The 12,723-nt window shown below is 44.2% G+C and overlaps 1 protein-coding gene across 1 annotated transcript in view; it reads right to left on the bottom strand.

Moving 5' to 3' along the window:
- LOC135545699 (slit homolog 3 protein-like) overlaps positions 1–12,723 on the bottom strand; it is a 450,244-nt gene that overhangs the window by 41,594 nt on the left and 395,927 nt on the right. The window contains exon 34 of the mRNA XM_064973499.1: positions 109–239. Coding sequence (XP_064829571.1) covers positions 109–239 — 131 coding nt within the window. The remainder of the gene's footprint in view (positions 1–108; positions 240–12,723) is intronic.

Here is a 12,723-nt window from a genome sequence, read left to right on the forward strand (position 1 = left end):
CTAGTGCAACACTAACTCGATTCCCAGAGTTCCCCTGATGACCCCTCCACTGTTTCTCACCTCCATTACCCCATTATAATGTTGTTTAATCTGTGTGTGTGTGCTGACCTGTAGACAGTGGTCAGCGGGTAGTTAGCGATGTCGTAGATGATGCGTATGTGTCCCTGGTACAGCTCCAGGGCTAGAGGATCATGGTCCTCCTTGTAGAGCAGGATACCATTGTCCTTATCTGTAGCCACCTAGAGAGAGAGAGAGAGAGAGAGAGAGAGAGAGACAGACAGAGAGAGAGAGAGAGAGTAATGTTGATAAACAGCTCCATACTTTTTATAACTTTCTGGTTGTTAAGAGTGAGATTACAATATTAAATTAGCAACAAATATATAGGTCATCAAATTGTACAGTTGAAGATCAACACTGGAGGAAAAGATTGACAGTGTGAGTTAGGACCATCTTTAATCATGCTAGCTAAATTCAAATTTGTTCGCAAGCTTGCGAGCTTGGTCCAACTGTTTACTTGTGTTAACCTTAGCAACATGGCCACTGAGACAGTGCTAGCAGCAGCAGCAGAGACTAAGAGATTTTCCCCCCTTTTTGAATTTCCAGCAGAAATCAAATCTGAGAAGGGAAGAATCAATTTTGAACACAGAATTCGGGAGGGAGAACCCGGAAACTTTGTTTGCCGACTGCTCACACAACAGGACTGTTACAAACCTGTTATTTTACACTAACGTGACCAGATTTCTGAAATGAAAACCGGGGACATTTCCAGTACGGCGGTCAATATTTGATTAAAATATCCAATGTTATTATCTATGAAATAAAAAACTGGGACAATTCCGGCTTCATGTATTTAGTCTAACAGGCACACTGTGATACAGAGAAAACAACTATATTACAGAAACGCTACAGACAAGACAGAACTGTCCAATCTGAACAGCCGTTCAGTGGTCCTGCTAGAATAAGAGCAGAAGAGAACATGAGCAAAATTGAAAAAAACAGGCAATAGTATATGTGAAATACTTAACATAATAAAGAAATAAGAATCTGATGAGAGTGGTATCTACATTATATACTTATACCAACCTAATCTGTATATTTATCAGAAGAATGTATCTTCATCAGGATTGCTCTGTCTTTGGCAAGCTTCTCCATGAACTCCTGGCAGGGGAGGTTGAAGTTTATCTTCACAATAAGCATGGCCTTGATGATAGGAATAGTGAACCTATTTCTTGCTGCTGTCCATAGTAGATCATTCATTTGGGAGAACACTCTCTCGACTGGTGCATTACTTCCAGGTAAGCACATGACAACAGACGCCAATCTAGCCAGGTTAGTGTGTGGGATGTCATTCTCTTTGAAGTGGGTAACCACCGTGCCCCATCTCTGACTATTGTCTCAGATGTTTTCCATTCTTCAAGCGATCCCCCTTTAGGAACTCATGCAGGCCAGTAACCTCGTGAAACAATGCATCCTCATTGATGGTCACATTGGGGCATTTTTCCTGCAGTGTGCCTGCTGTCTTCTGGATGTCTTCATGCTGAGGTTGCCTTTTTAAAAGGAGACCATGTAAATCTTTTAGATGATCTGTGTGCTTTCCCCATGCTTGCAAGTAGTTCACAGCCGTAGTGAAGAATGATTGGCATGTTTTGAGAAAGCTCTCTTTAGACATTTCTCCATTTTCCTCTAGCTCTCTCAGAAGTCCTCTGACAAAAACTGGAATGAAGTTGTCATCAGGTCCTGCAGTGAATTCTGCCTCAATATTTCTCAGAATTGCAGCTGACTCCACATCCATTTTCAGCACTCTTTCTAGAGCAGGGAGCTTGGACATCCAGTGAACATTGCTGTGTCCTAAAATGTTAAGGTACTCCTGGCCAACAAACTCACAAAAGCTCTTCAGTCTTTCTGCTCTTGACGGTGAAAATATTAAAATATCCAAATATCTTTGTGAGCAGGTACTCAACATTAAGGGGAATCATATCCAAAGCTGTTCTGGTCGTGTTATGAATGATGTGGGAAGGACAACCTAAGCCAATCACCTCACGTTGCAGAGCATTTTTAACTTTGGTATGGACATTGACCCTCCCTAGCCTATTCAGTCCTACAAAGCTGGTATTTGTGTTGTCGGCAGAGAATGCCACAACTTTGTTTTTCAGGTAAAATTTTGTGATGACCACCATGGCCCCAGCTGCAATTTCCTCTGCTGTTTCTCCTTTCAATTCAACAAAATCAAGCAGTTTTGTTTCCACAGATGTGCTGCCATCATATATCTTACAATATCTGACTACTATTGGCAGCAGCTTTGCATGTCCATGATTGGACGCATCAATGTACAGGGACACAAATTCAACCTGGTCTTGGTCCTGTGTTACCACAGTAGTTGCCCATGGTGCTAACACGTTACTCACTATGGCGTCACATTTTGTCCTAGCACATGTAAACTTTGGCTCATAAAGCTTCCGTGTCTGTTGTGCTGTGTAGTCCATAGATCTGTAACTATGATTGTGTCGCTTAGTGTGGTATTGTCTTGACGTGGCGATCTTTGGGTATAGCGTGCCTTCCCCTCTCTCTCTCGCCAACACCCAGGCTGCTGTTATCTCAGGTCGTAAATTCCTGGAGGAGACTCTCTTCCTCATGGCCAGACAGTATATAGAGAGAAAAGGTTTCACAGGAGAACAAAGGAGCCTCTTCTCCAGCATAGAACTTGAGGACTAAACAATGAACATGTTTTGGAGATGGTGTACACGGTCAGGGAAGAATCCAGCTACGACCAGTCCATTTTGTTTAATGTTTGTGAAACTCATGAGAGACAATACAGCCACATTGCCATAACCCTGTTTATACAAGAGTCTCAGTTATGAGGCTTGCATCTGATCGTTGTATAAAATTAATGAGTAAATATGAAACTATTTGTGAACTTATGTTTCATGAAAAGGAACCCAATTCCCATTAAAGTTAAGTCATTGGCCCACCCCATGAGCCCAGACATTGATCTGACGTCATGGGACAGCCCCTTTCTGCTCTTTTCGAATATAACCCCCACGGTGGAAATGTATTTTCAGACCAAGCTTGCCTCAATTACGAGTGCTAAGGTTTGAGCCCAGACCAGGTTACCTCGATAACCGAGAGTGCTAAGGTTTGAGCCCAGACCAGCTTACCACGATAACCGAGAGCGCTAAGGTTTGAGCCCAGACCAGCTTGCCTCAATTACGAGAGCGCTAAGGTTTGAGCCCAGACCAGGTTACCTCGATAACCGAGAGTGCTAAGGTTTGAGCCCAGACCAGCTTACCTCGATAACCGAGAGCGCTAAGGTTTGAGCCCAGACCAGCTTACCTCGAAAACCGAGAGCGCTAAGGTTTGAGCCCAGACCAGCTTCCCTCGATAACCAAGAGCGCTAAGGTTTGAGCCCAGACCAGCTTACCTCGATAACCGAGAGCGCTAAGGTTTGAGCCCAGACCAGCTTACCTCGATAACCGAGAGCGCTAAGGTTTGAGCCCAGACCAGCTTACCTCGAAAACCGAGAGCGCTAAGGTTTGAGCCCAGACCAACTTACCTCGATAACCGAGAGTGCTAAGGTTTGAGCCCAGACCAGCTTACCTCGATAACCGAGAGCACTAAAGTTTGAGCCCAGACCAGCTTACCTCGATAACCGAGAGTGCTAAGGTTTGAGCCCAGACCAGCTTACCTCGATAACCGAGAGTGCTAAGGTTTGAGCCCAGACCAGCTTACCTCGATAACCGAGAGTGCTAAGGTTTGAGTAGATTGCTGAATTCTTAACCATACCACGTGGTTAAACTCTGAGACTATTGATTCCAACAGAATAAGAACAAATCTTTGATACTAATTACTAGTCTGCAGCTAGGAATTATGTACCCGTAAACGGGAAGGCCGACAACCACCGAAACACCTATTCTATAACAACATTGCTGAATGTTACTCTGAACTATCCATTTAACCATGGTAGAGAGAGAGAGAGGGCAGGAACAACTCTTCAACAGAAACAAACTTTCCAACAGAGATCACGACGACACTGACTGTAATATATATATATATATATATATATATATTGATTGCAATTATTCCCGAATGAGTGAGCATTCAAGTGCAAAGGATTAGCATTTCAATTGTTCTAATTATCAACTTTGTGTAACGGCGTTCTTCATTTGTCGCAAGAAAGTTGGACCGAAATGCAGCGTGTAGGTTACTCATAATTTATTAGAGAAACAAACAAACAAACTATACACGAATAACTAATAAATACAAAATAACAAACGGAACGTGAAACCTATTACAGCCTGACTGGTGAAACTAACACAGAGACAGGAACAATCACCCACGAAATACAAAGCGAAAACCAGGCTACCTAAATACGGTTCCCAATCAGAGACAACGAGAATCACCTGACTCTGATTGAGAACCGCCTCAGGCAGCCAAACCTATTTAACACACACACCCCTAATAGCTACAATCCCAAATACTACAAACCCCAATACGAAAATACAATACATAAACCCATGTCACACCCTGGCCTAACCAAATATATAAAGAAAACACAAAATACAATGACCAAGGCGTGACACTTTGTAGTGTCTTTTATCTTTCGCACCCTCCTCAGTCCCTTTGTCGAACAAGCCGCCATGCCGGTTTAGCCCACTAGGGCACATTCCCCTATCATTTCCTTGTAACCATATCTACTTGTTTGTTTGTGCATTTCTGTGATTATTTAGTTAGTTAATAAATACAGCGGAGGTAGAACATCAACAGACGAAAATGCATAAACTCTCTGATTGGCCATGTTGGTTTGCCCTCTTGTCACCACATTCTTCAAGAAGGTAGAGCCTTCCCAAGATGAATATGATTTAGCTGTGCAGGAGGGTGTCTTTGCATACTGTCAAATCTTTGGCATCATTAAACTGAAGACGGTTTAGTTTATCAAATCAATTCTCTGTAATTATGATTACTTTATTAACTAATCAGGTAGAGGTAATTAACTAGAAAGTCGGGGAACCAAGGAAAATATTAAGATTACAAAGTTAGAATTGTCCTAATATAACTTTCAGATATTTTGATATCTGATCAATTAGTCTTCTAATTATTGAATTATTCTTTACCTCGAGTTAGTCTCATTCCAAACGTCGTAAATTGTTGGTTATCCACATGAACCCAGTCTTCACTATGAGTCATCCATACAACAATTGTCTCAATCATTTATTTATTAACTAACTAAATAATCACAGAAATGCACAAACAAACAAGTAGATATGGTTACAAGGAAATGAAATTCATTAAAAATCCTACAATGTGATTTTGTTCCAGCCTGACTTTGGCTCACCAGGCCACATTATTATTCACTACAGCACCAACAACCTGCGAGAGGAGCAGGAGAGAGTAGGCAGCCTGGCCAACAGAGTAGAGGAAAGGGCCTCTGAGCGGTTCCCCAACTCCCACATCACCATCTCCACTCGGCTGCCCTGCCAAGTCTTTTATCCCTGTACCATTCAGAAAGTCAATATTTTATTTGATTATTTTATTGAACCTTTATTTAACTATGAAAGTCAGTTAAGCACAAATTTTTATTTACAATGAAGGCCTACCCTGGCCAAACCCAGACGACGCTGGGCCAATTGTGTGCCGCCCTATGGGACTCGCAGTCACGTCCGGATGTGATACAGCCTGGATATGAACCAGGTACTGTAGTGAAGCCTCACACTGAGATGCAGTGCCTTAGACCGCTGCGCCTCTCGGGAGCCCATCAAATCAAATCAAATAATATTTGTCACACATACACATGGTTAGCAGATGTTAATGCGAGTGTAGCGAAATGCTTGTGCTTCTAGTTCCGACAATGCAGTAATAACCAACAAGTAATCTAACTAACAATTCCTAAACTACTGTCTCATACACAGTGTAAGGGGATAAAGAATATGTACATAAGGATATATGAATGATTGATGGTACAGAGCAGCATAGGCAAGATACAGTAGATGGTATTGAGTACAGTATATACATATGAGATGAGTATGTAAACAAAGTGGCATAGTTAAAGTGGCTAGTGATACATGTATTACATAAGGATGCAGTCGATGATATAGAGTACAGTATATACGTATGCATATGAGATGAATAATGTAGGGTAAGTAACATTATATAAGGTAGCATTGTTTAAAGTGGCTAGTGATATATTTACATCATTTCCCATCAATTCCCATTATTAAAGTGGCTGGAGTTGAGTCAGTGTCAGTGTGTTGGCAGCAGCCACTCAATGTTAGTGGTGGCTGTTTAACAGTCTGATGGCCTTGAGATAGAAGCTGTTTTTCAGTCTCTCGGTCCCAGCTTTGATGCACCTGTACTGACCTCGCCTTCTGGATGATAGCGGGGTGAACAGGCAGTGGCTCGGGTGGTTGATGTCCTTGATGATCTTTATGGCCTTCCTGTAACATCGGGTGGTGTAGGTGTCCTGGAGGGCAGGTAGTTTGCCCCGGTGATGCATTGTGCAGACCTCACTACCCTCTGGAGAGCCTTACGGTTGAGGGCGGAGCAGTTGCCGTACCAGGCAGTGATACAGCCCGCCAGGATGCTCTCGATTGTGCATCTGTAGAAATTTGTGAGTGCTTTTGGTGACAAGCCAAATTTCTTCAGCCTCCTGAGGTTGAAGAGGCGCTGCTGCGCCTTCTTCACGATGCTGTCTGTGTGAGTGGACCAATTCAGTTTGTCTGTGATGTGTATGCCGAGGAACTTAAAACTTGCTACCCTCTCCACTACTGTTCCATCGATGTGGATAGGGGGGTGTTCCCTCTGCTGTTTCCTGAAGTCCACAATCATCTCCTTAGTTTTGTTGATGTTGAGTGTGAGGTTATTTTCCTGACACCACACTCCGAGGGCCCTCACCTCCTCCCTGTAGGCCGTCTCGTCGTTGTTGGTAATCAAGCCTACCACTGTTGTGTCGTCTGCAAACTTGATGATTGAGTTGGAGGCGTGTGTGGCCACACAGTCGTGGGTGAACAGGGAGTACAGGAGAGGGCTCAGAACGCACCCTTGTGGGGCCCCAGTGTTGAGGATCAGCGGGGAGGAGATGATGTTACCTACCCTCACCACCTGGGGGCGGCCCGTCAGGAAGTCCAGTACCCAGTTGCACAGGGCGGGGACGAGACCCAGGGTCTCGAGCTTGATGACGAGCTTGGAGGGTACTATGGTGTTGAATGCCGAGCTGTAGTCGATGAACAGCATTCTCACGTAGGTATTCCTCTTGTCCAGATGGGTTAGGGCAGTGTGCAGTGTGGTTGAGATTGCATCGTCTGTGGACCTATTTGGGCGGTAAGCAATTTGGAGTGGGTCTAGGGTGTCAGGCAGGGTGGAGGTGATATGGTCCTTGACTAGTCTCTCAAAGCACTTCATGATGACGGAAGTGAGTGCTACGGGGCGGTAGTCGTTTAGCTCAGTTACCTTAGCTTTCTTGGGAACAGGAACAATGGTGGCCCTCTTGAAGCATGTGGGAACAGCAGACTGGTATAGAGATTGATTGAATATGTCCGTAAACACACCGGCCAGCTGGTCTGCGCATGCGCTGAGGGCGCGGCTGGGGATGCCGTCTGGGCCTGCAGCCTTGCGAGGGTTAACACGTTTAAATGTCTTACTCACCTCGGCTGCAGTGAAGGAGAGACCGCATGTTTTCGTTGCAGACCGTGTCAGTGGCACTGTATTGTCCTCAAAGCGGGCAAAAAAGTTATTTAGTCTGCCTGGGAGCAAGACATCCTGGTCCGTGACTGGGCTGGATTTCTTCCTGTAGTCCGTGATTGACTGTAGACCCTGCCACATGCCTCTTGTGTCTGAGCCGTTGAATTGAGATTCTACTTTGTCTCTGTACTGACGCTTAGCTTGTTTGATAGCCTTGAGGAGGGAATAGCTGCACTGTTTGTATTCGGTCATGTTACCAGACACCTTGCCCTGATTAAAAGCAGTGGTTCGCGCTTTCAGTTTCACGCGAATGCTGCCATCAATCCACGGTTTCTGGTTAGGGAATGTTTTAATCGTTGCTATGGGAACGACATCTTCAACGCACGTTCTAATGAACTCGCACACCGAATCAGCGTATTCGTCAATGTTGTAATCTGACGCAATACGAAACATGTCCCAGTCCACGTGATGGAAGCAGTCTTGGAGTGTGGAGTCAGCTTGGTCGGACCAGCGTTGGACAGACCTCAGCGTGGGAGCCTCTAGTTTTAGTTTCTGTCTGTAGGTAGGGATCAGCAAAATGGAGTCGTGGTCGGCTTTTCCGAAAGGGGGGCGGGGCAGGGCCTTATATGCGTCGCGGAAGTTAGAGTAACAATGATCCAAGGTTTTTCCACCCCTGGTTGCGCAATCGATATGCTGGTAAAATTTAGGGAGTCTTGTTTTCAGATTAGCCTTGTTAAAATCCCGAGCAACAATGAATGCAGCCTCCGGATAAATGGTTTCCAGTTTGCAAAGAGTTAAATAAAGTTCGTTCAGAGCCATCGATGTGTCTGCTTAGGGGGAGATATATACGGCTGTGATTATAATCAAAGAGAATTCTCTTGGTAGATAATGCGGTCTACATTTGATTGTGAGGAGTTCTAAATCAGGTGAACAGAAGGATTTGAGTTCCTGTATGTTTCTTTCATCACACCATGTCTCGTTAGCCATAAGGCATATGCCCCCGCCGCTCTTCTTACCAGAAAGGTGTTTGTTTCTGTCGGCGCGATGCGTGGAGAAACCCGTTGGCTGCACCGCTTCGGATAGCGTCTCTCCAGTGAGCCATGTTTCCGTGAAGCACAGAACGTTACAGTCTCTGATATCCCTCTGGAATGCTACCCTTGCTCGGATTTCATCAACCTTGTTGTCAAGAGACTGGACATTGGCAAGAAGAATGCTAGGGAGTGGTGCACGGTGTGCCCGTCTCCGGAGTCTGACCAGAAGACCGCCTTGTTTCCCTCTTTTTCGGAGTCGTTTTTTTTGGGTCGCTGCATGCGATCCATTCCGTTGTCCTGTTTGTAAGGCAGAACACAGGATCCGCGTCGCGAAAAACATATTCTTGGTCGTACTGATGGTGAGTTGACGCTGATCTTATAGTCAGTAGTTCTTCTCGACTGTATGTAATGAAACCTAAGATGACCTGGGGTACTAATGTAAGAAATAACACGTAAAAAAAACAAAAAACTGCATAGTTTCCTAGGAACGCGAAGCGAGGCGGCCATCTCTGTCCGCGCCGGAAATTGAGGGGGACTGCCTCTCTGGTCTGGTGAAGGTGGTGGTCTGGTGTGGGGTAGTAGGCTGGGTCCGGTCCAGTCCGGCTGCGCCGATGGAGGGGGTGGCCTATTCAGGAACGTGCATGTTGCTCACCAACCAACACTCACCCCAGAGCATCTGCACGACCACTCCCACCTGAGGAAGCAGACAGTAGGGATGTTTGTCAAGTCTCTAAAGGACGTGACACTTGGTAGATATACACCCCATGCCGCACTGGACTGAGGACCACCCAGAGACCCTGACCAGATCACTGCACCACCAAGGAGCCCCAGGCCCCTTCAATACCCGACCAGACCAGCACACCCCACAGGCCCCACCCACCACCAGAGCATCACCCCCTCCATCGGCGCAGCCGGACTGGACCGGGCCCAGCCTACTACCCCACATCAGACCACCACCTTCACCAGACCAGAGAGGCAGTCCCCCAGACCTGGCCCCCCTCCATCTACAGGGCCCAACAGCAGGTCCAGCGCAGCTACGCAGACACCCTCAGACAACAGGAAAACTCACAGACTGTGTGAAATGAAACAGCTCCTCCAATACATCTGCACTAAACAGTACTAAATACACACACACACACACACACACACACACACACACACACACACACACACACACACACACACACACACACACACACACACACACACACACACACACACACACACACACACACACACACACACACACACAAAGGCTATTGTATTAAAAGTTTACTTGTTCAATGATTAGGAAGGAGGAAAACAGAAAAAGAGAACTCAAGTTTGCTGTTATGCTGTTCATCTCACTCTGAACAGTTTAGTAGTTAGTAATTACTGTATTTCTGACTGTGCTGTTCATCTCACTCTGAACAGCTTAGTAGTTAGTAATTACTGTATTTCTGACTGTGCTGTTCATCTCACTCTGAACAGCTTAGTAGTTAGTAATTACTGTATTTCTGACTGTGCTGTTTCTCACTCTGAACAGCTTAGTAGTTAGTAATTACTGTATTTCTGACTGTGCTGTTTCTCACTCTGAACAATTTAGTAGTTAGTAAATACTGTATTTCTGACTGTGCTGTTTCTCACTCTGAACAATTTAGGAGTTAGTAATTACTGTATTTCTGACTGTGCTGTTCATCTCACTCAGAACAATTTAGTAGTTGTTAGCTACTGTATTTCTGACTGTGCTGTTTCTCACTCTGAACAATTTAGTAGTTAGTAGTTACTCCATTTCGGACTGTGCTGTTTATCTCATTGTTACCAACTTAGTAGTTATTGTATTTCTGACTGTTACTGTTATTGTCATTATACTAACTGATAGCGACATGAAATCTCTATCAGTTAGCATGTGGAACTTTCAGGGCCTAAACTCATCAACCTTTGGACTGAAGAGTTTAGCACTTAAAGATATTGACGTCATCATTCTGCAGGAGACATGGTGTAACACGGGAACCCAAACTGGCTGCGCGCGTGCCCCATCGTGTGCTTTCGTGCATAAATGTATTTTGTCCCCCCAATGACATTAATTTGGGGACAGGTCAAAAAGCATTAAACATGTATGGCAATTTAGCTAGTTAGCTTGCACTTGCTAGCTAATTTGTCCTATTTAGCTAGTTTGCTGTTGCTAGCTAATTTGTCCTGGGTTGTAAACATTGAGTTGATATTTTACCTGAAATGCACAAGGTCCTCTACTCTGAATAATCCACACATAAAATGGCCAACCAAATCGTTTCTAATCATGTCTCCTCCTTCCAGACATTTTCATCGTTGAACTTATATGGTAATTGGCATCTAAACTTTCATAGTACTACCGGCAAAACAGTTTGTCTTTCAATCACCCACGTGGGTATAACCAATGATGAGATGGCAAGTGGGTACCTGCTTCTATAAACCAATGAGGAGATGGGAGAGGCAGGACTTCAGTGCGATCTGCGTCAGAAATAGAAAGAACTTATTTTTAGCCATTGGCAATGCAGACGCTCATTGGCGCAATAATTGAATAACATGGATTTCTACATTTATTTTGTGACACTCGCGCACGCGACTTGTCCAGTCTGGTCAGCATGTAAGGCAGACATTGTCAATCACTGTTCCACAGGCTACAGAGAGGTAATTGTGCCATCACAGAAACATAGCCCTGTCAATAGAGGCAGAGACTCTGGAGGATTGATCATTTGGTACAAATCCGAACTACAAAATCAAATTGATCCCATAAAAATGGGTAAATATTACATTTGGTTAAAACTGACAGGAAAATATGTGTCCCTTTGTGCAATATATATCCCCTCCCAGAATCCCCATATCACTCAGAGGAGATATTCCCCACCCTTGAGGAAGAGACATGCCATTTCCAGGCCCAGGGAAATGTGCTCATCTGTGGGGACACAAATACACGCACAGAAACACTACCTGATCTAACGACCACACGAGGGGACAGCTTTATTACAGCCCATACTGTTTCTAACTGTCTTCATCTCCCGCATAGAAACAACAGCACCATCACAACAGCACCATCAACAAAAACGAAAGGGATCTGTTGCAGAGCTGTCGAAGCCTGCGTTTCTAATGGTAGGGTTACAGGGGGACTCTTTGGGGAGATTCACCTATTGCTCACCTCTTGACCACAGCACAGTAGGCTATTTCATTACAGACATTGACCCCTTTCTCTCTCAGCTCATTCACCGTCAAGCCACTAACACCTCTGTCTGATTACAGCCAAAGAACAGACATGGAAATAACCACACGTTCACAGCCCAGTAAGCTGTACAACGTCAGAAATTCATACAGATGGGCCCAAAACAGCACAGAAGAATACCAGAAAGCAAACTGTAATCCAAAAATCAAAAAGCTCTTAGATAACTTTCTGCATACCACATCCACTCACAGTAAAGAAAGCATAAATCTAGCAGTAGAAAACATCAACAATATATTCAGGCAAACGGCAAAAGAAGCACAACTGAAATTGATTAAAAAAACAAATGGAAAAAGTCCACAGATGACAACTGGTTTGATGCAGATTGTAAAATGTATAAGAAAAAAACATATGACACTATCAAACCAAAAGCACAAAGACCCAAACAATGGTGAATTATGCCTTCATTAGTGTGAAACTTTAAAACTCTATAAACTTACACTCAGAACCAAAAAAGTCCAGTACAACAGCAAGCAGCTGACACTAATTGAGGAGTCCATAAACAAAAACTTCTGGCAAAATTGGAGAAAAAAATGAATAATTGAAACTAGAGGAATTAGCGATACAAAATGGTGACATATGGACAACCCATATTAAAACACTCCACAACACCATTCAAATTGATACAAATACAGAATAATGCCAAATTCACAAGACGTTGAACGGATTAGAAAAATCTATAAAGGACATTCAAAATCCATTGGACTCCCCAAGTATTGACCAGGAGCTCTATAAGAAACTTCAAGCCCTCAAATTTAAAAAAGCATGTGGACCTGATGGCATCCTAAT

This window comes from Oncorhynchus masou, chromosome 9 (genome assembly GCF_036934945.1).
Source record: "Oncorhynchus masou masou isolate Uvic2021 chromosome 9, UVic_Omas_1.1, whole genome shotgun sequence".
NCBI classification, from domain to species: Eukaryota; Metazoa; Chordata; class Actinopteri; order Salmoniformes; family Salmonidae; genus Oncorhynchus; species Oncorhynchus masou.